This window comes from Lipomyces arxii (assembly GCF_038497795.1).
Source record: "Lipomyces arxii strain Phaff 12-163 unplaced genomic scaffold V1512scaffold_3, whole genome shotgun sequence".
NCBI lineage: Eukaryota > Fungi > Ascomycota > Lipomycetes > Lipomycetales > Lipomycetaceae > Lipomyces > Lipomyces arxii.
Window position 1 is genome coordinate 599,064 of NW_027117702.1, and position 25,747 is coordinate 624,810.

At 47.0% G+C, this 25,747-nt stretch overlaps 11 protein-coding genes and 1 non-coding gene across 12 annotated transcripts; 5 read left to right on the forward strand and 7 right to left on the reverse strand.

The window, feature by feature from the left end:
- Positions 1-112: 112 nt before the first annotated feature.
- On the reverse strand, positions 113-2,389 carry V1512DRAFT_259373 (major facilitator superfamily domain-containing protein). Its single transcript, XM_066915629.1, has one exon. The coding sequence runs from the start codon at positions 2,271-2,273 to the stop codon at positions 174-176; it is 2,100 nt and encodes a 699-aa protein (XP_066773115.1). The 5' UTR covers positions 2,274-2,389; the 3' UTR covers positions 113-173.
- A 118-nt stretch (positions 2,390-2,507) lies between these two features.
- On the forward strand, positions 2,508-3,970 carry V1512DRAFT_285518 (rab-GTPase-TBC domain-containing protein). Its single transcript, XM_066918053.1, has 3 exons — positions 2,508-2,710; positions 2,762-3,660; positions 3,708-3,970. Exons 1-3 carry the CDS (start codon positions 2,550-2,552, stop codon positions 3,842-3,844), a joined length of 1,197 nt encoding a protein of 398 aa, XP_066773116.1. The 5' UTR covers positions 2,508-2,549; the 3' UTR covers positions 3,845-3,970.
- On the reverse strand, positions 3,904-5,342 carry V1512DRAFT_285519 (P-loop containing nucleoside triphosphate hydrolase protein). The gene is made up of 2 exons (XM_066918054.1): positions 4,355-5,342; positions 3,904-4,301 (listed from the first exon to the last, which is right to left on the reverse strand). Exons 1-2 carry the CDS (start codon positions 5,273-5,275, stop codon positions 3,954-3,956), a joined length of 1,269 nt encoding a protein of 422 aa, XP_066773117.1. The 5' UTR covers positions 5,276-5,342; the 3' UTR covers positions 3,904-3,953.
- A 92-nt stretch (positions 5,343-5,434) lies between these two features.
- V1512DRAFT_274648 (kinase-like domain-containing protein) lies at positions 5,435-7,740 on the reverse strand. Its single transcript, XM_066917792.1, has 2 exons — positions 7,398-7,740; positions 5,435-7,347 (listed from the first exon to the last, which is right to left on the reverse strand). The coding sequence occupies exons 1-2, from the start codon at positions 7,683-7,685 to the stop codon at positions 5,476-5,478; spliced, it is 2,160 nt and encodes a 719-aa protein (XP_066773118.1). The 5' UTR covers positions 7,686-7,740; the 3' UTR covers positions 5,435-5,475.
- Positions 7,741-7,752: 12 nt separating this feature from the next.
- On the forward strand, positions 7,753-9,225 carry V1512DRAFT_102759 (actin-domain-containing protein). The gene is made up of 3 exons (XM_066912867.1): positions 7,753-8,152; positions 8,200-8,416; positions 8,462-9,225. The coding sequence occupies exons 1-3, from the start codon at positions 7,809-7,811 to the stop codon at positions 9,203-9,205; spliced, it is 1,305 nt and encodes a 434-aa protein (XP_066773119.1). The 5' UTR covers positions 7,753-7,808; the 3' UTR covers positions 9,206-9,225.
- On the reverse strand, positions 9,177-10,882 carry V1512DRAFT_259380 (uncharacterized protein). The gene is made up of 3 exons (XM_066915630.1): positions 9,759-10,882; positions 9,604-9,708; positions 9,177-9,556 (listed from the first exon to the last, which is right to left on the reverse strand). The coding sequence occupies exons 1-3, from the start codon at positions 10,443-10,445 to the stop codon at positions 9,245-9,247; spliced, it is 1,104 nt and encodes a 367-aa protein (XP_066773120.1). The 5' UTR covers positions 10,446-10,882; the 3' UTR covers positions 9,177-9,244.
- V1512DRAFT_102752 (Nup53/35/40-type RNA recognition motif-domain-containing protein) lies at positions 10,674-13,141 on the forward strand. The gene has a single exon (XM_066912866.1). It carries the CDS (start codon positions 11,098-11,100, stop codon positions 13,066-13,068), a length of 1,971 nt encoding a protein of 656 aa, XP_066773121.1. The 5' UTR covers positions 10,674-11,097; the 3' UTR covers positions 13,069-13,141.
- Positions 13,142-13,211: 70 nt separating this feature from the next.
- Positions 13,212-16,310, forward strand: V1512DRAFT_246267 (SNF2 family N-terminal domain-containing protein; the record flags this gene model as incomplete). The annotated part of the gene is made up of 8 exons (XM_066914419.1): positions 13,212-13,615; positions 13,673-14,705; positions 14,750-14,833; positions 14,875-14,947; positions 14,992-15,490; positions 15,540-15,677; positions 15,722-16,034; positions 16,080-16,310. The coding sequence occupies 8 exons, from the start codon at positions 13,212-13,214 to the stop codon at positions 16,308-16,310; spliced, it is 2,775 nt and encodes a 924-aa protein (XP_066773122.1).
- Positions 16,311-16,359: 49 nt separating this feature from the next.
- V1512DRAFT_251873 (uncharacterized protein) lies at positions 16,360-17,034 on the reverse strand (the record flags this gene model as incomplete). The annotated part of the gene is made up of 1 exon (XM_066914691.1): positions 16,360-17,034. The coding sequence occupies one exon, from the start codon at positions 17,032-17,034 to the stop codon at positions 16,360-16,362; it is 675 nt and encodes a 224-aa protein (XP_066773123.1).
- Positions 17,035-17,113: 79 nt separating this feature from the next.
- Positions 17,114-20,007, reverse strand: V1512DRAFT_235188 (uncharacterized protein). The gene is made up of 2 exons (XM_066914080.1): positions 19,764-20,007; positions 17,114-19,713 (listed from the first exon to the last, which is right to left on the reverse strand). The coding sequence occupies exons 1-2, from the start codon at positions 19,881-19,883 to the stop codon at positions 17,362-17,364; spliced, it is 2,472 nt and encodes an 823-aa protein (XP_066773124.1). The 5' UTR covers positions 19,884-20,007; the 3' UTR covers positions 17,114-17,361.
- Positions 20,008-20,956: 949 nt separating this feature from the next.
- Positions 20,957-21,030, forward strand: V1512DRAFT_t17. The gene has a single exon. It is a non-coding gene; the product is annotated as a tRNA-Ala (tRNA).
- Positions 21,031-22,104: 1,074 nt separating this feature from the next.
- On the reverse strand, positions 22,105-24,537 carry V1512DRAFT_259386 (uncharacterized protein). Its single transcript, XM_066915631.1, has one exon. The coding sequence runs from the start codon at positions 24,429-24,431 to the stop codon at positions 22,581-22,583; it is 1,851 nt and encodes a 616-aa protein (XP_066773125.1). The 5' UTR covers positions 24,432-24,537; the 3' UTR covers positions 22,105-22,580.
- Between the last annotated feature and the right edge of the window lie 1,210 nt (positions 24,538-25,747).

Here is a 25,747-nt window from a genome sequence, read left to right on the forward strand (position 1 = left end):
GAGGGCCGGGGTTCGTGATGATGTGAGTTGTTCGGCGGTTAGTTTTTTATTAAGGTGATAAGTTTGTTTTTAGTGCCGCCGCCCGGACTCAATTCAAGCTTTTTATGAATACTGAAATATACTCACAGTATATATTATACTACACAATTCAATATATAAAAGTACAAAACCCCTTAAATATGTTCCTGCTCATGGTCCTCCTCTGGGATATTCTCAAACCCACGGTCACGCATGTCTTGTAGTTTAATCGTTTCTGCAGTGTCATCGTCCTCAGCAAGATTCTCAATCTTCCTCTCAACTCTGTCTTGTTCGCCCTGTAGTTTGCGCCTGATCCGGGCCTCGCGGGCCTGATTTTCCCGTTCCCGCCTGGCATCCATCCGTGCGTCTGCCCAGTATCTGATTTTCTCTCCTTTAAACCACACGAACAACGGAAAGCAAATTCCAATTATAAGTGCAAAAAAGGCAAGCATCGTGTTGCCCCAACCGTACCCTAGTTTATCATACATCTGAGTAGCGAACAGTGGCATCGCAAACGCAAACAGACTCCGGAACGTTGTTCCTGCTGCTGTACTCGAGGCTGCGTAGTTCGGATTCATGTCAATCAAGTACGACTGAATACATTGAAACACACTAATCATCGACACTCCGAACAACGCGGCTCCAATGACGGGCATGATCCAGAATAGCTGTTTCTCCGCACTCCAGCCGTACCAAATCAATCCTGGAGGCATACACACTGCCGCAATCACCAGCACAGGCAGTCGAAATTCAGGCTTGGATACACCGCCGTTCTTTGCCGTTAGTTTCGCAAAAACACGTTGACCCGAAGTTGTGACGACCATGATCCCAAGCAGGAATCCTAGTCCCGGCCCAATGTACATTGTGCCTGCCATACCAACACTGAATCCATATGATCGTCTCCAGAGCGTAGTGAACGTCGACAGCAGTAAATACAAAAATCCATAAGTGAACGCCATGTACAATCCGAGTCCAAACACAAGTGGGTGTGTAAAGAGCAAGATAATTGGCCGTGTCACGGCAATCTTAAGACGTTCGGTTGCAGTCATACTAGTAATCTCAAAAACAGTATGCAAAGCTTTGTTATTCGTTTCCTTTCTCATTCTCTTGGCTCGCTGTGCTAGTAACACAGGCGCATAAGTTTCCGGCAACGTAAACAAACCAAACACCCAAAGAACGCCACTCACAATAGACACAATCCAAAATACCCATCTCCATTCCATGTTTTCCGTAATCCAGCCGCTCGCAATGGGCGCAATGATAGGACCCAAAGTAGGTCCAATCGAAAATAGTCCGATTGCAGTAGTACGCTCTGAACCATCCCACATGTCCGCAACGACACCTGCGCCAATTGCCAGTGGACCACCACCGCCTGCACCAGCTAGAAATCTAAACACCAACATTTGCGTCAAGTTTTTTGCCAACCCGCATGCAATATTGAAAATGAGTAGCACAAAAACACAAGTTCGTAGCGTGTGTCGACGTCCAAAAATCTCAGAGAGCGGTGCTACAAAGAGCGGCACTACAGCCCATGCTAGCACGAAAATGGTCATTATCATTGCAGATACAGACACGTTCGTAACTCCAAATGCCGCAGCGATGCTAGGCACAGCGGGAGATAAAATCGAAGAACTAAAGGGACCGAGAAAATTGTACATTGACATTGCAATTGTGGAGCGCCATTTCTTTGAACGGGGCCAGTTGCGGGGATTTTCGGGGTCATCTGGACCATCCCATGTCACCAGCTCCGGGTCAACATCCGCGATTTCCTGTCCGTCGTCTGGCGCAGTCATGTCACCACCTCGGCGACTGATAGTCGTGTACAGCGACGCTACAGTTTCTATTGTGCGCAGTCTCTCCAACTGAACTAGATCATCGGGTGCGTCGCCATAGATCTCCTTTCTGCTCATGCCTATTGACCGAATAGACGGTGTATTTGAAGTCTGCCGGGTCACCGCATTCATTGTGCTTGACCGTCGCATCGCAGGCGGTGGTGGCAAGTTAATTGACGTCTTTCGCGACCGAGTTCGTGTCATTGGAGGCAGTTTCGTAGTTCCTGTTGCTACAGCAATTGAGGTATCTGTCTCAACTACAGTACTGGCAACAGAGTCCACAGTCGGTACTGTTTCTAAAGTAGATCCATTACTGCTCTGGCTGCCATTCCCATTTTCATACCCGGCTATTGGTGCACTAGAAGTCGTACTGGAGCGCCTTGCAACGCTGGACTTGCGAGGTGGCTGTCGTGGTGGAGCCATTTTTCAACTTGTAGCCTTTAATTTAAGCTCTATTCAGTGTGCCTTAAATATGTCTATGACAATCAACAGTGCCTCGCTTCGTCTATATCTAGTCAGGGGTTCATCCTAATAAACGGGATTTGTGGGGGCGGTTGGAGAGAACAACGAGCCCATTTAAAATTTCAGTACCAGACCCTTAGTTTCTATAAACAAGCTGAGCCGCACAGGGTGCCCGAGGCCAGTTTGTAGAGTCCCGATGTCTAACGATAGACCAGAGATTGTTACATAGGTTTGTCCATGGCTAATGCCGGTTGGACTGATTTGGATAGTCTACGAGATGAGGAATTACTGAGGGCTAAAGAGGTGCAATCAAAGTATGAGCAGCCGAATGGGAGTGTCGGTTTACTTGCTGGAGGAACAGAGAACTGGCAGGACGTGTCTGCAAATGATGTTGATAGGTATTATCTGTAAGACGAGCCAGTTGGACTAGAAACTGATTAGTTATGTAGATATGGGTTCATTGTTAAAAGAAATGGAGCGCGTGCTCGTTTTGAAAACTCGCCAATGTCACTAAAGGCAATCCTACGGCCGTCGAATAAGAAACTAAGGGCCCCTCAGATTGTGGGGTTAGCAGCAGAGCCAAATACACAGCGAGAGGTTATTCGTCAAATGAAGTGGAGTCAGATGGCTAAACGGGCGGTTGATACAAACACAGGCGTGGTAACGTACTCATTTACCCGATCAGAGAAATTAGTCGAGCGAACGTTCAAAGGCATTCCAGACGCTTGGAGAGCAGCAGCCTGGCGCGCGTTTCTGACTGATTCTGCAAAGTTAAAGCCAGAATTTTTACCTGATGCAAGGCTAGAGGAGTTGTACCCACAGTATCTAGCCCAGCCGTCACCGTATGACTCGCAAATTGATCTCGACGTGCCACGTACAATTGACTCTCATGTGATGTTTTCCGCACGGTACCGAGGCGGTCAGCGGCTATTGTTCAGAGTTTTACATGCATTTTCAACACATTTTGACGAAATAGGGTACGTGCAAGGCATGGCTCCTCTTGCAGCCACGTTTCTGTCATACTATGACGAGGTAGCATGTTTCATCATGATGGTCAGGTTGTTTTCGACGAGACACATGGACAAGCTATACGCTCATGGTTTTGGTGGGCTTATGCTTGCGTTTGAAGACTTGTCCAAAACGCTAAACAAACGCAAAGTCGGACGAACGCTCAACAAACTCGCTATCGAACCTACGCTGTATGCCACGAAATGGTATCTGACCCTGTTTTCGTACTCTGTTCCGTTCTCGACCCGGCTTCGAATTTGGGATGTATTTTTTCTATTGGGAGATAAAGACCTTTCAATTGTGCACTCGGCTGCACTTACATTGGTCGACAGCATGCGTGGTAAGTTAGACCTGTTCAGATGTACAACTTAAAACTAATGTGAGCAGAATCGCTGGTATCGGCTGACTTTGAGTCCGCAATGGGATTGGTGTCCCATTATGTGGATGTTCAAAATGACGATTTGTTTATGAATGTTCTTGAATACGAATATCATTACCTGTCGACACGATCAAATACAATCTGATGTTAATAGCTGTTTAGATTGCTTTCGCGAGGGTGAGAAAGGGCTTTAAACTTCATGGATTAGGAGTAATGATTGTATTTGTACATATATTATGGAAGAAAAAAACAAATCACTTATAAAACTCAAATTTGTCAACATCACTGGACGTCTTGACCTGGGAGTTATACGCCTCTTCAAGGTCTGAGTTCAGGATAACGTATCTGTTCTTGCGGACGGCACGCAGACCTGCTTCCTGCATGATTGCCGCAATGACTGCGCCAGACAGCGGGTCGTTTCTGATGATGAGCGAGTCGAGATCGACCTCGGGCGCGAGCGACATGTGGGCGGCAATGGTTGAGAAAATCAGCCGGCGCTCACGACGGTCACGCAAGCTTGGAAACTCAATCTTACGATCTAATCTACCTGGTCGTAGTAATGCTGGATCAAGCGTGTCGGCTCTGTTTGTAGCCATGATGACCTATATTCGTCAGCGAGACTATTCGATGCGTAAAAGTATAAGTATATACATACTTTGACGTTAGCAGTCTGATCGAACCCGTCCATCTGGTTCAGCAATTCAAGCAAAATACGCTGAACCTCTCTATCAGCGCCGGTCTGAGCATCAAATCGCTTCGTCGCGATGGCGTCAATCTCGTCGATAAAGATGATGGCTGGCGAATTCTCTCTAGCAAGTCTAAACACGTCACGAACCATTCGTGGTCCTTCGCCGAGATATTTCTGCACAAACTCCGATCCAACCACGCGGATGAAAGAGGCGGTCGTGCTGTTGGCGACAGCTTTGACAAGCATGGTCTTGCCTGTGCCGGGAGGACCGTATAGCAACACACCTCTTGGAGGATCAATTCCAATCTGCTTGTACAGTTCAAACTGAGTAAGAGGAAGCTCAACTGCTTCACGGATTTCTTGCTTCTGCATGTCCAAACCACCTACGTCCGCGTACGACACGTCAGGTTTCTCGCCTGCTCCCATCAAAGCGATACTCGAATCAGCTTCGGGAGGCAAAATATCCACTAGCGAGTTTGAGTGTCTATGCAGCGCAACCGATGACGATGGCTTAAGTAACTCACGATCAAGCGTTGACAGAATCCTCACGACATAATTCGATCCAGTAGTTGATCCAACAATGCCTGTGTGAGTATCGATTGGCTCCAAAAACTGCCCGATCACGAGCGGCACTGACTGAATCCGCTTGACCTCTTCCTGTGCCCGAACAAGCTCACGCTTAAGATTCCGCTGCTCATCCTTAATGTAGTCTTCTTGTAGATTGAGATATTCAAGCTCACGTTCGAGCTTCTTGAGTCGTCCATACGGATCCTCTTTGGCGCTGTCGACCGCGGTCTTTGCCCGCTTAGTCACTGATTTGATTGCAGTGCCATCGACTGCAAGGGCAGCCTTTACCGGTGCTGATGGAGCGATTCCCAGTTCTTCCATTTGGTCTTGTTATGGTGAACGGAAACACTCGTGAACACTCTAAACTGCGCTCAAAGGCGACAACCACAGAACGTGGTAGATGGATATGCACAGCCATCTCTACACACAACCACACTACAGCACAGCCACACACATATATACTAAGCATCTTCTCCAAAATAACCAAAATAATATGCATTTTTGTACGTTTTATGCTGTTTCTACACTCGCGCCTTGTTCTTTTTATACTCCCGTTCATCTGACCCGCCACTCCGTTTCCGTCTTGCCAGGTGCTCGTTCTTCTGCACCGCGGTCGGCCGAATCTCAACAACCCCGTTTGCTCGGTCAACCGACCTAAACTCTTCCTGTCGCACCAACTCAATCCTGAACGCGAGCTTGTCGGTGCCTTCGCGAAACATAGCAAGCTCGTCGCCGTCCTGTAACCGTGCCTGGTTGTCGCGTCCGACTTTCTGGTTGTTGACGTAGCAGCCGTTCGTGCTGAAGTCACACACGTAGAACGAGTCCAGGCCGTCGTTGCGGCCGTCGCCGCCGCCGTGGCTGTTGCGTTTTCGTAGAATACAACAGTGGACTTTTGACGTCCGCGTATCTGGCAGCACAACATCACACTGCGGTGTCCGGCCGAACCACATTTGGTCGCGTGGCAGAACAACATCTTTGTATGGAATACTGTTTGCCATTGTCCGTAAAATCAACCACGTCTTGGGTGGGACCATGTTCATCGGCATAGCCAAATCGTCATTCTCATGGTCGCGTACACCTGCAGGCAAAGGATCATCAACCTGATCATTAATGTCGTCCGCAGGATCAGGTCCAATGACTGACGTCCGGGCATCGTTTGATCGTCGAGTAATTTTGAGCTCAGCCGTACGGCTTTGCAAATCTGTGCTATCAATCTCTGATGAGCTGTCGTCGTCTAACTTGATTTCTACCATGCTCACTAGCTCGACTGCCGCTTCTGCTTCTGATTCTGCCGTCTGAGGTGCAGTGTTTTGCATCCATTTCAAAAGCAGAGCAGTCGTGGCTGTCGGCCGCTTCATGGAATCGACTTGCAATAGCGCTGCAATAAATGCACGTGCGTCTTTACTGACCTTGGCGTCGTCCAACGGACTCTGAGCATATTCGCCGAGCGAAATCTGGCTGCATAGCTGTTCTTGGGTGCTGCCATTGAACGGCAGGTACCCAGTCAGCAAGACGTACACAAGACATCCAACACTCCACATGTCAACCGCGTTCGAGTAGTACCGTTTATCGCCGGACTTCTGCAGGCCTCGCGAAGTCGAGTCTCTCGCCTTGATGACTTCCGGTGCCAGATACGCCAGTGTTCCACAGAATGTCTTGAGAAACGTGCCAGATTCTGAAATTTTGGCGAGACCAAAATCAGAGACCTTGACCTGAATAGTGTGGTCCGCTTCTTCGCTGCCGGCCACGACGAGAATGTTGTCAGGCTTGATGTCACGGTGAGAGATGCCGAGCGAGTGCACGTTCGCGACCGCAAGCAGGACTTGTCGGACTGCAGTCTTGGCCATACCGTCGCGCATCGGTCCGTGTTTGGTGATATAGTCCATCAAGTCCCCACCAGAGACATATTCCATCACCAGGTACACGTTCACCCTGTCTTCATAAAACTCTTTCAACCCGACCACGTTAGGATGGTTCACCATCATTAATATCTCGACCTCGCGCTTGACTGCAAGTCCGGCCATGATTCTTTTGCGCGGTATAATCTTCACCGCGAACTCTTCACCTGTTGACCTCTCAATTGCCTTTCGCACAGTCGCAAACGCACCCTTTCCAATAACGTCGCATAGCTCGTACCGGCCGTAGATGCCTGAATTTTGTAAAACTGAGTCTTTTGTTTGCGATTGCCTGCCACGCATATGCGCCTGGCCGTAACTGACTAAGAATCGGATCTCGTCCTCAGCTACTCCCATGCCTATCCCAATTTCGTCTCCTTGAGTCAAAATGGACGATTTGCGTTTAGGCAGTCTTGTGCTGTTCAAGTAAGTGCCATTTGTCGACCAGTCCTCGATTAACAGCGGATCAGTGCCTTCTTTAGCAGATTTACTTTCTCTCTAACATTTATCAGATCAGAAACAAAAATATCATTCACCATAGAACTAACCATCCACAGTCTAAAATGAGTATTTGATACACGTCGGATGTCTGCCAGTACGACGTCACATCGCGCATGTCTTCCAAACAGCCATTCGTGCTTCCTGACCGTGCTTCCAGCTGCGTCGAGTTGCTGCTCTGACCTTAAAACGACGTTATCTGCGTTTCCACTCAAACACACCAACGTGCACACGACGTCCGGATCCTGGTTCGTGGTCGTCGAGACCGACTGAGCCAAATCTGCTTGTGATGCAGAATATTGCTGAGTTGCGGGTCCGGCGTCGTCCATTTGTAGCATGGTCCTTGTAGTGAGTATTTTAGTGATTTTCGGTCGCTGCTGTGCAAAACGCGTCTCCTTCACGAGCCTCACGTGAAATTAGATTTCGCGTCGTCACGCGTTTTTCAAGACCACTTACGAAAAATGTCAACAAACGAAATTGAAGTGACGAGAAATGCACCGAGTCTCTTACGCTCGTCGTCTTCACCGGCACCGTCATCGCCGTCAGCACTCGGGTCGTCACCGCTGCTGCTGTCGCCTGCAACACGACAGCAACATACAGACCCGCCGGTGATTCTTGATATTGGCGCGCGTGGAATCCGAGCAGGGATCGCGGGAATGGACCAGCCGGTCTGCGAGATTGCAATTGAGCCGTATTCTAGAGACAGAGTCCAGACTTATGAGTTGTGGGATATTGATCTGAGAAAGACCAGATTAGAAGACGTGCATGACATGCTCCAAGTTGTTCTTCGCGATGTCTATTACAAGTGCGTGAGTTGGTTGTAATGGAGGACAAAATCTGATGTGTTTCGAGGTACTTGCTGTTAGACGGTCGGAGTAGAAAGGTCATTGTGCTGGAAAATCCAATGATGCCGATTGTGCTTAAGAAGGCTATTGCTTTTGTTCTGTTCAACTACTTTCAAGCTATTTCTGCTACGTTCATCTTATCGCCTTTGTGCTCAATGGTCTCTGCTGGTGCTCGCAATGCTATTGTTGTTGATATTGGTTGGCATGAGATTACGGTTACTCCGGTACGTGGACCAGCTCTGGTAGGCGGTTTTTGACTAACATCTTAGATCTACGATTATAAACCGCTGCTGCCTTGTGTTCAGTCTAGTAATCGTGCAGGTAAGATGTTGCACGCACTAGTCAGCAAACGGTTAGAGACTTTCACAGACACGGTCCCTACGTTTTCAGAGACCGAGGAGTTCATTGCAAGAGCAATGTACTGTCTGGAGACCGATGTTGATCCCGAGCCAAGTACGGCTCAACACGCGTTTGCAGTGACGTTGTCTGGGAATACTTTCTACGTTCCGAGTGCAGAGACCAGGTACAATCCCGTGGTCGAATGTTTCATGAAGCGCGAGCCAGACGAGATGGACGACACAGATTCGTTTGCTATCCCGGACTTGATTGTGGCTTGCTTGGTAAAGTTGGGCATTGACACTCGAGCTGCGGTGCTGAGTCGAATCATTTTCGTAGGGGGATGCTCAAACGTACCTGGACTCAAAACGCGGATATTGCAACAGGTCCGGGCCGAACTGACGACCGAGAGTACGGCTGTACATGCATACTTTGTGGCATGGAACGTTCATGATCCTTTAAGAATCAAGGCAATCAAAAGTCTGGGGCCATGGTGTGGTGCGTCACTTTACATTGCGCGCGAGCGAGAGTATATTTTAAGCGGAGGTGGAAGCGATGGTAGCCAGCGTCGGCATCGAACAAGTTTTAGAATTACAGGAGAGATTGAGCGTGACCGGTTCTTGCTTGATCGCGATTACGCGGACAATATTTTTGATTGGACTGTGCCATGGACTTGATCTGGTTCTATTACTGCTATGTATTTATTGTAAAAACCACTATGAGTGGTGATGATGCGTTGCATGTTTATGCATGATTCGCTTGCGGTATTGTTTGATTGCACGCTCGTCAATCTTGATTGTGCTGGTATTACCTCGGATTTCGCCTTTCGTGATTCCGTTTGCGCTTGAAGTCGGTACGAAATCAAAGCTCTCGCTGACACAGTACGCTATGGTATGTGTTGTGAACTGGACAAACTGTGCAAATGTTTTTCCGTCAACCCAGTCTTTGACTGTGGCTCGCATGTATCGATCGACATTTTTTTCGTCTGAGACTATTTTTGCGGTTCCCGCTATTGAGATCCACTCGGCCTGATAAGTTAGTTTTGATGCAGCGTCGACTTATGGAAAACACTTACTGTTTCATTGTTTTGAAAAGAGAGGTTCATGTGTGGGTCATTATCAATATCTTCTATGTTGCATGTACGCGAGTTTGCGTGAAATATAATGTCAATTCCGTTTTCCTATGTACGTGTCAGTACATTGATTACTGCTATGTTGATAGTGTACCCACAATCAGGGCAACCGCGAACGCGCTAGAGACTAATTGGTTCTTTGCATTGCGGGACGTCATCATGCCTATTCGTTGGCTGCGTACAAAGTCCAACGCTTCTCGGATTTGTTGTCTCGTCTTGATTTCGCTGTCTGATTCTGGTTCGTCTGGGTCGAAGTGTTTCTTAAACAGATGTGAACGCCGTTTAGGTTTTTCTTCTGAATTTAAGTCAAGTTTACTCATTCGCGAGTCGAGGTCTGTGCTTGCCATGCTTCCACTTCTTGGAGTCGGAGACGTGCTCGACTCGGTTTTGCTTCCTCTAGCGGGACTTGGACTTCTACTGCTTAGCCTTCTTCCCCATCTGCCACGACTTGTTGCACGTTCCGGATGTAAGTGTTCAGGCGATAACGACCGTTCATCAAACGAAACCGCCCGTCTCTGACTTGGTTTTGTATCAATCTCGGTTTCGGTCACGATTTCCGGAACCAAGAGACCTTCCGATAGAGCTGTAGATGAGAGATTTGTTGATCTACTGTGCATTATCAAGGACGACTGTCTGCGAACAAGACTGAGATATGACGAGAATTTTGTATGCAAAGACTCTGAGTCTTTTGAGGACGATGACGTTGCAGTAGTCGATGGTGAGAGTGAGAGTACAGGTGAGTTTTGTGAGGATGAACGCGCTGGATTAGGTTTGGTGATGCCCATTTCTAACTGTTTTCGGTAAGTTAAATACAATGAATATTTTACGGAAAAGCCAAGAAAACCATGAAAATTAGCGATGAATTTATAAAAGTGAACATTTCAATTTATTCGTTTTCAAATGGCGTGTTTAACGCGACTTGGCAAAAATATGTATGAGAGGTAGAGGCTTAAAAAGTGGCGAGCTCGGTCACGTTTTAAGTGATTTTGTGGTGATCGGATTGATGAGCTGGCAGTGAACTTAGTGGTAAATTATTACTGTTAGTGATGTTGTTGTGATGAATAGTGATGATTTTTGATGAACAGTGATATTTAGTGACGAAATTAGTGACAACTAACTAGTGCGCTTTTACCTAAATTGTGATGATTTAATGACACTTCGGCCATTTTAGTGATGATTTAGTGATGAACTTAGTGATGGTTTAGTGACACTCGACTGTTTAGTGATGAATTTGGTGACATAAATGGTCACTGTAACATCAAAACCATACTGAGCAGCTATTCACCAATTAACCCGTTCTAATACACCCATTATAATATCAGCACTAAATTACACCACACAAAAACTAAACTGGACTAAATCATTTGTTTACACTTCTTTCTCTCCTTCGAAAATCACTTCACTCAAACCTCAACTCTTCACCAAACATCAAGAAAAATGAGTTTGTTTGGTAATCAAACTGCTTCTCAACAATCAGGTGGGTTCTTATTTGGAAACAATACGCCAAATCAACCATCGTCTAATACGACAAATACTATTCCATCACTAAATTTGTCGTTTGGAAACAGTACTCCTAATAAACCACAGCAATCAAACCTGTTCGGTTCAAATACTCCTTCATTTGGCCAGCAATCGCAGCAACAACCGCAGCAGCAACAGCCAGCTATGTTTGGAAACTCAAGCACTCAGCAACCAGCCCAGTCAAGTCTGTTTTCTTCTCCAAATGTTGCGTCTTCTCCGTTTGGTCAACAACAGCAACAGCAACAATCAACATTAAATGGAAACCGAGGTTTAACTCAATCACAGTCGTCATTTAATCTGGCATCTCCTCAGCAACAATTACAGGCCCAGCAGGCTCAGCTGCTCCTCCAACAGCAGCAATCAATGCAGAATCAGCTCGCACAACAAGGTCAACGCGGCTTACAGAATCAGCAAGTACAGTCTACATCTGCATATCTAATGTCATCGCCAACACGTGCGCCACCTCCAACTCCACAATGGGCCACCAATGGAGAATCACGGCGGTACATTCCGTCCCATCTGACCCATATGCGATACAAGAACTCTCCACTGAACTCTCCAGAGCCTTATTCGGCCCAAAACTCACCTGGGTTTAGTGGAAACCGGTCTCCAAGCATGTCGGGATACCAGCAGCCCATGTCGCCATACGGAACGATGCCGCCTCGAACCGGTCCGTCGACACCAATCACATCGTCGCCGTCAATGTCCCGCCTGCGCAACAAGACCGCTTCCAGTAGCCAGAAATTTGGTGGACAGTCGTTTGGTGTCCCAAAACCTCACCACACGCGGTTGTCGTTAGCGCAGAACTCGGTCTCGGGCAATCAGTCCTCGTTCAATGCAGAGTTTGATGACCTGCCGCCGACAGAATCAATCTACGACTCCGGAACCGCGTCACCATTTGCATTTCAGCTTCCATCTACTGTGTCGTCTACAAATAACCTCGCACTACCGGCTCCTTCTGTAGAGACGCCATCAAATATACAGGATTCGTGGCAGCCGACTTCTCCTGGCACTCCGTATGCCAACACAAAGCGGCAGTCTACCGAGCAGCCTACTAGCGTTATTGTGTTTGGATTTCCTGATCACATGAGCCATGCGGTGATTGACAAATTTTCCAAGTTTGGCCCAATTATGGAACACTATACCGGACTTGATTCCGACAAGGAAGCCGCCGGATCTGTTCCAGTTATTATGGGCAAAAACTGGATGAGAGTTACATACACGACGCCAGCGGCTGCAAGCAGAGCATTGGCCGAGAATGGAAAAACACTGGGCGCCGGTGATTACATTATTGGATGCCGAGCAAGCACACCGTCCGATGAAATCGAACTCATGTCGCCTGCCAAAACACCGGGCAGCCTGCGACGCAGTGCCGGAATTAGAGGTTCGGAGAGTAGTTTGGGCATTCACGGTTTGCTCGACGGAGGCGAAGAAGCGTCCTCGAGTTACGCTTCAACGATCTCGCGACGGCGGAAGGGCGAGGACGCCAATGAGACGTATTTATTCACACCACAGCAAGGACAACCACAGCAGCAACAGCAGTCACAGCAGCAGTCCTATTTCTCACCTGCACCGGGTCAGTCACCGGAGAAGTCCACGTCTTTACCTAGAACTACATCAATGCCAGCCGGTCTTGGTCGGCGAATCGACCTGAAGCGATCAGACGGGATCTTCAAGGAAAAAGAACGCAGAGGTATCACGGGCTCGGCTACACTGCGTGGACTGGCGTCAATTTTAATGGGCAGCGGTGATGACAAGGGCGGCGTGAAAGAAGGCGTTGTCGAGAACGGCGCAAAAAGATTGAGAACCGGCTCGAGCAGTCAGAGCTGGCTCGGATGGACATCGAAGAAAGCGCAGGATTTTATATTTGGGTGGGACGATCTGTAACTATCAAAAAGTAATCTATCTATTGCATAAGACAACTGTGTAAATCAATACTACGTTGTGCGTTATCACGTGACCAGTTCGAACAGTAAACATCGAAAACGCGTCGTTTTGGACTCAGCAAACAATCTTCGCATGTCACGGCGATGTTTCGCCCATTCAAGCCCCCGACTTTTGTAAACAAGCCGGAAGCAAACACTAAGTATAGAACGCCTGCGAATTCGCGGATTTTGACTGCGCCCACTCTTGCGAACCCTGACAATAACAAGCGGAAACACGATAGTGATGACTGTGAGGTCGTTGAAGTTGTCGACTTTGTCGATGTCAAAAGATCGTTTGTGCCTCCAAGTAAGACTTTGAAGCGACTGTATCAAAATGAGCCGACTTCGGAACTCAACTCAAAAGCAGGAGTTGCTGGGACTACGGCGACGACTTATTACTCTGCTGTGTATCGCAAAATCACAATGAAGAAGCACAAGACTTGGGATGGTGATGGTGTTTTGGGGTTAAAAGGCAATGTTTGCACGTTACAAGATATGACTGGTCGTCTGTAAGTTATACTGTGTTTCCGCTGTCATCACGTCTAAGAATACTGACAAAATCGCAGGATGGGCAAAACAAAGTGCCAGTTTTCAAATCTAGCAAGCGGAGAAATCATTAGGATTGGTTTATATGAAACAGAAGCAGACTGTTTACTTGACGAGCGCGACGTCAAATCTGGTAGGATTTTTGTTCGGTCAACCGTGATCAACACAATCGACGACAGTGACGACGATCTCGCGATCGTGTCTGCGCCAATCAAGTCCACCAAACCCGTCAAGATTTCCAAACCAGATCCGGTGATCAGCATTCCGCCGTCATCGGTCCTGGTTGGTGCAGCATTTAAGGCTCCATACTTGAAATCAAACACAATTCCAATCAACACACACACAACTGTGCCAACCCCGAGACACAGTCCGACTGGCCCACACGCGCTGGTGATGCCGCGCCCGAAACCGGTGCCAGGGAAACAAATTGTCGACGTCGTGGTTGATCCGGCTTTGTCAAAACACTTGCGTCCGCACCAGCGCGATGGAGTCACGTTCTTGTACGAGTGCGTGATGGGACTCAAAAGCAATGCCGGCACCGGCGCGCTGCTGGCCGACGAAATGGGACTCGGCAAAACGTTGATGACAATCACGCTTTTGTGGACGCTGCTGAAGCAAAACCCAATCTGGGGCCAGCCGCCAGTTGCTAAAAAAGTATTGATTGTGTGTCCAGTGACGTTGATTAACAATTGGCGGCGCGAACTGCGGAAATGGCTCGGCCGCGAACGTGTGGCCGTGTTTGTGGTTGACGCAAAATCCAATCTGCTCGACTTTACGAAAGGAAGAGTGTACCAGGTCATGATCATCGGATACGAAAAACTCAGGCTGGTCCAGAACGAGCTCATGGACGTTACGTTTGACTTGCTCGTGTGCGATGAAAGTCACCGACTTAAGAGCTCGACCAGCAAATCTGCAAAAGCGCTCAACTCACTGAAAACCCCGCGTCGAGTCATGCTGACCGGCACACCAATCCAGAACGATCTCGGCGAGTTCTATACCATGATTGACTTTGTCAACCCAGACTTGTTTTCAAGTTACAACGCGTTCAAAAGAGTATTTTTTTTGTTTGATTTGCTGAGTTTAGATTGACAGAACAGGAATTCGAGTTGCCGATTATCAGGTCACGACAACCAGATGCGAGAAAAGCAGATATAGAGTTAGGTCGTGCACGGTTAGAAGGAGTACGTTGGTTCAGTGTATATTGAATCTTCTAACAACACAGCTTTCAACGTTGACCAAGAACTTCGTGCTTCGACGCACAGCCGAGGTTTTGTCCGCATACCTTCCACCGAAAAGTAAGTCAGAATGCAAAAGTTGTCTCAGTCATTAACATTTGCAGACGAATTTGTGATTTTCTGCAGACCGTCGTCAGCTCAGCTCAACATCTGTCGCACATTACTCGAGTCCACGGCAATGAAGTCGATCCTGCGAAGCGACGACATGGCAAATCACCTACGAGCAATCACGGCACTCAAGAAAGTGTGCAACAGCCCGAAACTTCTCTTGAATCCGTCCGCGACTGGCGGTGATCAGACCGATAACTCTCTGCTGGCAGACATCGATCTGTCTCGGGCCGCGACCGCAAAGAGCGGCAAGCTAACGTTTCTGGATTGTTTTCTGCAACAGCTTTTTCACCAGACGGATGAGAAAGTCGTGCTGGTCTCGAGCTTTACACAGACCCTGGATCTGTTGCAAGGTGTGGTCAGCAGTATCGGTGCGACGTACTTACGCCTCGACGGCTCAACGCCAGCGAAGAAACGACAGGAGATTGTAGACACGTTCAACAAGCAGGACAAGTCAGAGTCGTTTGCGTTCTTACTGTCTGCAAAAAGTGGCGGGTAAGTGTTGTGTTTGTGAAGTTTGGATTGATTGAACTAAACTAAACAGCGCGGGCATCAACTTAATTGGCGCGTCACGGCTGGTGTTGTTCGACACGGACTGGAACCCTTCTGTCGACATGCAAGCCATGGCACGGATCCATCGTGACGGACAGAAACGACCGGTATACATCTACCGCCTTCTAACGTAGGTCTTTAATTTGCACCAAACGAAAATGCGCTAACAAGTAGGACCGGGTGCATTGATGAGAAAATCTATCAACGACAATTAACTAAGCAAGGTTTGGCGGATAATCTGATGGACGGTAAAGCCAGCTCTGCCGAGAACTCGTTCACATTGACCGAGCTTAAAGACATATTCACGCTGTACCCAGACACCACCTCGCACACACATGATTTGCTGACATGTACCTGCGACGGCACGGGAGATTCTAGTGCTCAGACGATTGACCATGACGGGTCTGACGACCAAGACAGTGATGAAGACGATGACGGACTTGGTTGGATGTCGGCCAGTTTGTTGCTACTGAAGAAAGCTGAACCGGTATGTGCCATCATCAAGACCAAAGCAGCGGTACTGACAATGCAGCCAAAAAGATTGCAAGCCAGCGCGCGCCTGAATGCGTTACTAGAATATGCTCACATCGAGCCTAAGAACGTGATTGGAAAATACGATGACTTGCTAGAGTCTAAAGCGGATGTGATCGGCGACCAGGTCCTGCAGACTGCGCTCGAGATCGAGCCGAGGTTAGAATTGGTGTCGTATTTGTTTCGAAAGATGAGTGATGCTGCTGCTGTTAATGATGACGATGAGTTCTGAGTTTGCTATGTACATAGTTTCCTGCGAGAATTCGTATGGATATAGAGAATCATACTGGGAGTGGTCGAGGAATCAATTGAAAGCCGTCGTCAAGCGTTGGGTCTTCATCGCGCTTGCCGTCGTGCTCATGCTCACTCTGCTCACGATCCGGCTCGACAATGCAGTAGTCGTACTCCACATTCTCGCTCGAGTCGGGAAAATCCTTAAAATACTCGGCCTCGTCCTCGGACATGTCGTCATGAAGATGCGCAAAGAAATACTCCGACCCAGACGGCCCAATCACCCGCGCGTCAGCGTCAAGTTCCGACGCGAAGTCGTCCTGACCGACTGCTGGCCAGCTGCCTGGAATATGTGCCTGAATTGAAATTGACACTTCATCATCATCGTCATCAATTACTGTACTCCTACGTCTTTTCTCGCTTGGCCGACTCTGTCGTCTTGCTGCAACCGACTTCCAAAACGCAATCAGCTTCGATCTTGCTCTGTTCTTCTTCTCTTTACTTTCTTCATCTTCCTCGTCCTCGTCCTCATCACCTTCGACAACCGAAGACGTTGCGGTGTCGGTCGAGTTCTTGCGCTTACGATCATACCCGTTAGGCAGCGGCACAATGTGTTTCATCACTGTCAACGGCATCGCGGCCGACGCTGCTATAGGGTTCGTCTCATCGTGCTCGTCCGTGCCCGGGTGAGTCGTGACCTCTGATTGTGACATTTGCGTGGACATCGTTTGCTTGTTGTTCTCGTTGCTACGGCAATTTCCCCACAAAAATACAAAACATTTGTCTAACACCAAACCCTCATAATTTGTAAGTAATTCGTGTTCATATATTATCTCCCATACGCAAACAAACAAAAACAAAGAGCTAGTATACAGATCTCTTATATTACTTCAAAACGCCGAATAAAAGCAAAATCAAAAAAGTAGAAAAAAAATCAAGCTCCATTCGTCAGTTTGCATCTCTCAGGGATCTTGTGTATAACTGTTGTAGAGTATGCATCTCGTGTAATTCCTGTGTATAGCTGTAAATAGTCTGTATGTTCTCATGTATCTTCACATTCTAATCTCGAGCCCTGCAGTCAAATCGCTGAGCGCCTGGTTTCCGCCTCCCAATAGCAAAACCGACAAATCCTTCCCGTTCTCCACTGCGTCCTGGAACCAGTCCAGCGAAAAATCTGTGCCAGCCATGGCCACGAGCTTGTCTACCAGCGCGTTGTAATACGAACCGTACGCTTGAACGTCAACTGGCGGCGATGCCTGCGACGATCCGCTGCCTGACACTGACATCGAGCTGACCTGAGACGGGTCTTGCAAATCGTTAATCGACATATGCGAATAATGGTCGACACCTGGGCCGTACATGGCCACGTACTGCTCGCCGTGGTACTCTCCATCAATCATGTTCTGGTCGACCGTGGATGCAGATTCGCCGTCCACTGCCGCTGGTCGCGTTGCCCGGAGCTCGATACGGACCTTGTGCACCAAGACCTTGAGCACCTTGTACGCGTAGCCAGCGATCTTGTTGTTCTGGCGGAACTCTCGCAGTCGGTACATTGCACCTTCAGCGGCCTGCAGGCACGTCCACGCGTTCAACTCGTCGTTTGACTCGAGCAACCTCGAGCTGCCAATCGCAACATCGATTGGTCTTGCCCTCAACATGAATCCGCGCTCGGCAAGCCCGGGCTCGTTTTTGATCTCTCGCAGCAAGTCTCGACAAATCAAGACCGCAGGCTCCAAGTTCCGGTACGTGTGAATAAATTGCGCATAGTGATGGCGCTTCATAGTCTTGAACTGCGTCTCGCACGATTGCAATAGCCGTAAGCAGTAGCTCAACGGGTTTGGGATGTTGATGCCTTGCCTGTACACCGCGCACGCGACCATGCAGATTGTACCAGTCATGCGTTCGCGCTGTATGAACAGAAATGGGAATTGCTGGTCATATGATGTATCTGCGTGATGCAGTCTAAAGTAGGCTGGAAGCGACTCGGCATACTGGCACAAGTTACGGTATAACAGTGCCGGGTCCGAGTCCAGTGTTGTCACCAGCTTTCCAAGATGATACTGCATCAGCCTAGGCGTGAATGGCGTCACCATTGGTGGGTTCGGGTTGACTACCGGGTAATAGTCTGCGTCGTCAAGATCGAGTGGGAAAGGCATCGAGCCATCTTCGGGTGAGATCACAAACGGCCGCGACAGTGACAGGCCCATGAACCGGTCCCAATAGTGTAAAATCCACCAAGTCCGACGACGCAGCTCGCGCTCGTACGTCGGCGGCGTGTCCAGTGCCTCGACGTTAAGCTTCATTTCATGCGCGAGGCGAACACCTTGCAAGATGCAGTAACACGAATCCTTCATGCGTCCGTCGCACTTGTACCATGACGCCTTGAGCACAATCTCAATAATTCTGTAAACCGTAATTGGCATCAGCTCTGCAATCTCTGATGCAACCGCGTTGTAGTCTCGAGTCAGGTTCGTAATGCTGCCGTCTATTTCCTTGACCGCCTTGATGTGTTCGTCTGGCACAAACTCAACTGCGATTGCGAGCACTCTAAACATCAGACACGCGGTCTCAATCGCTTGCGGCGACGTCCGGTCTTCAAGTTCCCACCAATTCTCGACATCTTCCAGAAACTTGACTCTGTTCAGCGCACGGTAGAAGTTTGCTTCATCGAAAAAAATCTTGATGAGTAGGTCTGCGTACGGTTTCGGCGGCATTGCTCTCAGTAACCTGTTCAATTGGCTTTGATTAGTCTTTGTTTCGACGACCTGCTTTGGTATCATTGCTTCTGGCTTGACTGGAGTCGGTATGATCTTTGGAGTAATTTCCTTAATATCCTGGGCCACGCTCGATGCCGCCGTCCGGAAATACCCGAGTGTGTCTGCAAGATCAACCGCGTTGTCGCCGTAGTCAGACAAATCATCTTCGTCTGAGTAGCTATCGTCGTCTGCGCCGTCTGAGCCAGCGGAAAGACTTCCATGGTCGCTTCCGGAAAAGGAGATGGATACCTTTGTACCGGAGTGAGGTGTCGACTGCATTGTTGGTGGTGGGTACGATGCCGATGGAACGTACTCGACTGGCTCAAATGATTGAGCTTGAGCGGGATGAGCAGCAGCAGCAGCGTAGAACGACGAGGTATTTGTTTCCGCCGTGGGGTAGTATTGCTGTGGGAAATTTTGCTGGTAAGAAGGTATTATACTTTGTCCTGCTGCGGCATCGTGAGGAAGTAAGGGTTGTTGCATCAATTGAACGTTTGCCGGTGCCGAAGCAGGTAGAATAGGTCTTAGTAGATTTTGTTGTTGAATAGTTTGTTGCTGAGCTCTTTTCCTTCTATTTTCATTTGCATATTGACACAGATTCTCTACTTTGCGTAGTATACACTGATTACAGGGGGACTCTCTATCACACTAAATACTGTTAGATCATCGCCGGCTTATAAATCGGATTAATGAAATACTTTCTGTTTTCGTCGATGACATTCAGTGCACGAGACAACTCTGGTTCGTCTTTGAGCCTGTCTGGTGTCTCTGAGCACAAACTGAGGCATAGACGGGCTATAAACACCGCTAGGCATCATTTTGTGCTTTATGAGTTGTCGATATTATGAGTTGAAATAATATGAAGACGAGTTCAAATTGTTCGGGATGAAATGTGGGTGAAGTATATTAAACAGAGTGACGATGGGTAGGGGTCGCACATACTGTAATTAATAAGACAGAGAGTAGAAACACGACTTTAAACCCTGAATAGCTTTTTCTGTCGAGTCTTACTAATTTTTATTATTATTGTTAATTTTGTTACTATTTTATTGTGATTGTTATTATTTGTTTTATTACTATTATTACTAATATTACTAATATTACTGTTTATTGTTACCTAATATTTAAATATCAATTAAATTTAATAGAACAAGCTAAAATGTGGCCCCGAAGCATTTTATGGTTTAAGATAAAGCCGGAACTGCCGAGCTCGAGCCCGCTTTATCGTTCGCACCATTTTTCTTTTGTACGCTCTATGCTTTTTACTTTGATACATCAATCAACACAGAAATATACAGCTGGTTTACTCTATGTCATCTAGGTAAACTTGTATGAATCTGCTTAGAAACGAAAATGGAAGCATCTTGATCCAGTCCTTGTCATCTTTGACGTACTCGCGTAGGTATTCTTGTAAAACGCGAGTGTACCGTTCGACTTCACCATTGCTTTGATAATACCCTGTCACACCAATATAATGGGTGAGACAGCGCGATGTCGTATGGTTCTTGTAGAAAAATCTCGTAGAAAAGGCTTGGTAGATTAATCAAAGATATTCAGCGTGACGAGTAACAATGTCGATGCTGCGCACTCTTCTTATAGTGCTTCTCACGCTCGGTTTACAAACACACAACTTCTACAGTGCTTACTTGGAGACACCACAAAACTCCAAACTCGTCTAGCGCTACGTAACCCGGAACTGACCCGGATGTAGTTGTCATCTTGCGCTTTATTGTCGTCGTACCATGTGGACTGCATAGCAGGTCACGTTAGCAAGACAATTCAAGCCGCATCAGCATAGCCAATAGCTTTTACATTTAAGACATAAGTAGCACGTTTTTAGCTTGTATATTTTAGTTTAGAATGGCTACAAATAGTAAACTCGAAGAAAATAGGGCATGTAGTGTAGTTGGTTATCGCGTTCGCTTCGCATGCGAAAGGTCTCCGGTTCGATTCCGGACTTGTCCATATATTTTTTCAGTATTTACTTAACAGTTACCCGGTGTTTACTTTATCTAAATTATACTCAGGGGCTCAGGGGTAGAGCTGCGTAAGAGCGTGAACCGCCGGAGGGCAGCCCGCAATCCGTTAGTAACACTCTCACAAATCTCAAAGACCGGGTTCGTAATTCCAAAAAAAACATGGCCTGTTCGCCGCTAGAGGTGAATTATACGCTAGGAACCAAGCCATTTTTTTCAAAAATTACCCAAATAGCGCGCTAGCGTTACCAAAACTTGACACTCGGGCCGGGCACAATGAAAAGAGAGAGTAGTTTAAAGCATTACGGCCGTGATGTGTAGTTTTGCAAATTTAGCGAAATGTAAACAGTTATTCACTTTATTTAAATTTGAGAAGTTTTTGGTTATTCCCGGCGTATACCGCAAGAACTAAGACTTGGGGGTTTTGTGTCAGGCGCATAAAGTCTACCAAACCAAGTAGCAAGTAAGCGAAGATGCGTGTCCTCGCGAGGTCAAAATTTGAATGGAGCATTAGCAGCGGTCTGATACAAGTACGACCAACGCATGCAAAAATACGGCGTCTAGCATACAAGTTCACTTGCACACGATAATGAAGATACCCTTACCCCTGATACACTGTATTGTCACACATACATTGACTGATAGATAGTCTTCATATTTCTCCACAGCTAAATAATTTGTCTCTTGATGGTTTACGATATAAACAATAGATGCGTACATATACATGTATATAAGATATGTGATATAATCTATTTGGACAGCGTATAAAGTGCCTTACCCCACCTTCTACATTCACGCTCCTTCACCATCGAGAAATTAAAAAGCCTGACTCTCCATCTCTCAAGCCACTTACTTCACTCTGCACTACTCACGTCACCGCTACTTGCCTCATTCTTCTAGACTCCAAATAATAATTCAACAAGAAAGACATATCCGTTTCGGACTTTTTCATATGTCTTGCGATCGTCAGTGTCATACTCAAATACCCCTCATACTCTGCCATTGCAATTATGATCTTCACTGATCAGCGGGTCAGACTTATTCTACAAGCAATGACATCAAAAAAATTTAAAAATTCACATTATAATTTAAAGCATTACAACAAAGAAATAACAAGACAAATTCTAATCTGCAATCCGTCTTTAATGTAGAATCTGACCAACTTGTAAAATAAAAATATAAGGCAACCTCTAGCCGTTCAGCAATAACAAAAAGAGTAATGCATGTGTGTATATATATATAAGCGAAGAAGAAAGGAGAAAACAAAAACACTGATAATGCCCGGTCAAACGACAAAACTGGCTACCAAAAACAAAATCCCGTAACAATGAAAGATCAAGCATGTAGTCCAAAAGCATGACACAAAAACGTAAGCAATCATTTAAAAAATTAAAAAATAGAAAAGCAAAAGTAAAGTAACTCTTTTGTTCTAAAACATAATATCATCAACGCCTAAGAAAACTTATTGTGGTGTACAATAGTTGACCATCCAATTTCGAAGCCAAAAATAAAAAACCGTCCATAAAAGCAAGTACTAATCTATAGTGACATCGTCAGCCACTCCCACTGATTCCCGTTCTGCTGCGTCATCCCACTCTTTGACATTGTATTTTCATCGTCAGACATGGTCAACTGTATCGGCTGCGGTTGTATCTGATGTTGAGGCGAGTAGTGCGACACCGGCTGAGGCGCCTGCTGCTGCAACGACATTGGCGACAACTGCTGCGGAGACTGCGCATTTTGATGGCTTGGCGAAATATGCGACTGGGGAGATGTAGTCGAAGTTGGAAATTGCATCTGAGCAATACTCACGTCCTGTGGTGGGCTAGCTGAGTCTGAATCCCGCGCAGATACAACGGTTACAACCGAGTTCTTCCGTCCGGTCTTTTTGGACCCGGACCGACTCAATCCACCAGAAACTCCGTTTCCAGTTCCAGTCGCACCAGCCCCACTCCGGTTCCGCTTCTTGATCACGTCAGTCTTGAGCGACAGAGGTCGAACGACACCGTGCAATTTCAAAAATAACCCGCACGCATTGCACAACGGCTGCCCGTCAGGATCCCGCCGCCATAATGGCGTAGTCTGAGTATGGCAGTTCGTACAACTTGTAGGCTGACCGTTAGCCATCAGATTGGGATTCTTAGGATCAATCTGGTTAGCTGGCGACGTCGCATTAGGCTGCCGCGAGGTAGCACCGTTCGCGCCATTGCTTCCCGGAGACACACCTGACTGTGCATTAGCTCCACCAGCTTCAACCGCGGTCGGCGACGTTGTCGCAGAGATAGTGCCGGTCGATGTCGCATTTGTGCTCCCGTTGCTTGCAACGGTGCTAACTGTCCCATTTGTACCAGTGCTGTTCGGACTGAACTGCTCAGGTGGAGTACCCGGATTTGATTGAATCCTTCGATTCATGTTCTGTTGCAGGAGTGACGCTGTGTTCGGTGACGAAATGGTTCGGGCAATTTTCTGCTTGCGACCAAATCCGTCTTGCTTCTCTCGTGGCTGAGCCCATGCCGACTCTGTCTTACTTGGTCCGCTCATTTGACCCGACCGTGCTGGCATCGACGACGATACAAATGAATCAGTGCTAAACTGGGCCCGACCCCATTCACTATCGTTGTTGTTATTGCTATTGTTATAGTTCACAGTCTGGACATTGATCATGTCCGAATCTGACGGCAAGTCCAAGAATTCTGACGCTGGGTTCGAGCCATTGAACATGGCATCATCGTCATCCAGTTCCTGATCAACAATATGGAACATGCCTTGCCGCCTGTCAGGCAAAGACTTGCCCATACCAAACTCTGGATTCAATACTTGAGACGGATCAACATGCAGAAAATTCATTCCATTCCCGTAAAAATTCGACGATGCAGCTCCAGGTGTGGTCTGTCCCGGAGGGGCTGGAGGAAACCCATCGTGTGAGTTTGAGAAACTGAACGAATGAGGAGGCATGACTGGCCGGTTCTGACGCGACGGAGGATTCATACTTCTTCTATTTGGAACTGGCTCACGAGTAGTGATGTTATCAAAAAACAACGACTCGCGAGTCTCATTCATAGGATGTGGAGTAGAGACACCAGAGTGGATACCAGACGCCGGAGGTGAATAAAAGTCCTGAGACGTCACAGATGATGCGAGCGAATGATTATTGTAAACAGGAAACGTAGACCCAGTATTGACTGGAGATGCAACAGGAGAAAAAGCAGGATTATGATTTGCGCTGGTTGAAAGACCTAGATCATCACGGCCTTGAAAAGGGCTTGCGAAATTGAATGGATTTCCGGAAGGGTTAAAGGAAGAAGAGATAGAATCGTGGTCGTCAAGATTGTATTCGGGGATATTGTTCAGATGATTATCGAGATTCATGTCGTCATTTGTGGTGATCATAGGAGAGAAGTCTGCAGGGCGCTTTTTACCCTAGCGGAGTTAGCACGTGAGTTTAGAAAGAAGAATAGAACGTACGTTTCGTTCATCGTCCAAAAAACTGCTACTAGTCATATGTTCAATATCGAATGATTGAGAATGTTCATGATCTTTATGACTTGATCTTATTGGAATTGCCGAAGTGGTTGCGTGATTAAAGTTAAAGAGACGATCGGACTGAGGTGAGACATTCAAGCCCGAAGGAGATCCGACTATGGACGATGGCGTGTATGTCATTTCATCAATGAAAGCATCTCCCATTTCGGAAGTGATTGGACTAGCGACTGATGATGAATGTGCTGATGATTTGCCGTGTCTATTGTTAAGTTAGATTCGAGTGGAAAAAATGACATAAGCAAAGCTCAGACGTACAGTTTCGACTGTCGTTCTTTTTTGCGTAATGACATTGCCATTAGACGCCACGACAGATTTTCCATTCTTTCTTGGTTCGGAAGTGATGACCTTGCTTTAGAATAGAGCCGCCATATCTTTGTAGCGAGTGGGTCATCTTTTGTAGGAGCTTCTTCGTCGGCCATAGTCGTTTGGTTGTCCTTGACAACTACTTTGTTGTTTTCATTCAAGTCGAGTGTAGCTTTTGATAGAAACGACACTCGAGCATCATGTGAAGCAGACAGAGAATTGTCCGGCATTCCGGAGGAAGAAAATGACGTTGAGTTCGGCATTATTTCGTGACCTTTTTGAAGCGGTATGAATATCGCACTTTTCCCTGTAAAAAACTTGAATAAAATAAAATCTGTATCAAAGAATTTCCTTCCAAGTTTTGTAATATGAATATAATTATTGAAAGAAGCACATGCGGAACTGAACTGTGGAGATGTAAGCGAACAGATCCCAGTCTATTCGTAAGTTATAAAGTGACGGTTTCCAGGAGCTGTCCAATAGTATTAACGTGAATATAAAGCGACGCACAAACCTTATTACTCTATGTTAAACGATTAGAATAATAAAAGCTCTGTATATAAAGATAAAAGTAAGTGACAAGTAGACGTTGAGTATGATGGAAGAGAGAGAGAGAGAGAAGACAGTGCGAGAGAAAGCGGTTCCCGTCAATCGCCGCCGCTCCAAAAAGTGAGAGTACGTGTGTGTGTGTGTGTGCGCGTGTAAGAGAAAGAGAGGGAAGTAGAGAATAGCACTGAGACAATTGCTTGTGCGACAAAAGCACAAAGTTCTCCGTCGGTGCTCAGTTTGTGTTGCAAAATAATACCCAAACCCTGTCTCTCTTGCTCTTAGTGAAAAGCACAGACCTTAATAGTTCTGAC

Coding starts and splice junctions, on each gene's coding strand:
- V1512DRAFT_259373 (XM_066915629.1), bottom strand. CDS start 2,273: ATGGCTCCACCACGACAGCCACCTCGCAAGTCCAGCGTTGCAAGGCGC.
- V1512DRAFT_259386 (XM_066915631.1), bottom strand. CDS start 24,431: ATGATCACCACAAATGACGACATGAATCTCGATAATCATCTGAACAAT.
- V1512DRAFT_285518 (XM_066918053.1), top strand. CDS start 2,550: ATGGCTAATGCCGGTTGGACTGATTTGGATAGTCTACGAGATGAGGAA. Junction 2,711..2,761: donor TCTGCAAATGATGTTGATAG/GTATTATCTGTA, acceptor TTAGTTATGTAG/ATATGGGTTCATTGTTAAAA. Junction 3,661..3,707: donor ATTGGTCGACAGCATGCGTG/GTAAGTTAGACC, acceptor TAATGTGAGCAG/AATCGCTGGTATCGGCTGAC.
- V1512DRAFT_235188 (XM_066914080.1), bottom strand. CDS start 19,883: ATGATGCCTAGCGGTGTTTATAGCCCGTCTATGCCTCAGTTTGTGCTC. Junction 19,714..19,763: donor GTCATCGACGAAAACAGAAA/GTATTTCATTAA, acceptor AACAGTATTTAG/TGTGATAGAGAGTCCCCCTG.
- V1512DRAFT_102752 (XM_066912866.1), top strand. CDS start 11,098: ATGAGTTTGTTTGGTAATCAAACTGCTTCTCAACAATCAGGTGGGTTC.
- V1512DRAFT_102759 (XM_066912867.1), top strand. CDS start 7,809: ATGTCAACAAACGAAATTGAAGTGACGAGAAATGCACCGAGTCTCTTA. Junction 8,153..8,199: donor CTTCGCGATGTCTATTACAA/GTGCGTGAGTTG, acceptor ATGTGTTTCGAG/GTACTTGCTGTTAGACGGTC. Junction 8,417..8,461: donor ATGAGATTACGGTTACTCCG/GTACGTGGACCA, acceptor CTAACATCTTAG/ATCTACGATTATAAACCGCT.
- V1512DRAFT_259380 (XM_066915630.1), bottom strand. CDS start 10,445: ATGGGCATCACCAAACCTAATCCAGCGCGTTCATCCTCACAAAACTCA. Junction 9,709..9,758: donor CGTTCGCGGTTGCCCTGATT/GTGGGTACACTA, acceptor ACACGTACATAG/GAAAACGGAATTGACATTAT. Junction 9,557..9,603: donor CTTTTCAAAACAATGAAACA/GTAAGTGTTTTC, acceptor CTAACTTATCAG/GCCGAGTGGATCTCAATAGC.
- V1512DRAFT_285519 (XM_066918054.1), bottom strand. CDS start 5,275: ATGGAAGAACTGGGAATCGCTCCATCAGCACCGGTAAAGGCTGCCCTT. Junction 4,302..4,354: donor ATCAGACTGCTAACGTCAAA/GTATGTATATAC, acceptor TGACGAATATAG/GTCATCATGGCTACAAACAG.
- V1512DRAFT_274648 (XM_066917792.1), bottom strand. CDS start 7,685: ATGCTACAAATGGACGACGCCGGACCCGCAACTCAGCAATATTCTGCA. Junction 7,348..7,397: donor CTCATTTTAGACTGTGGATG/GTTAGTTCTATG, acceptor GATAAATGTTAG/AGAGAAAGTAAATCTGCTAA.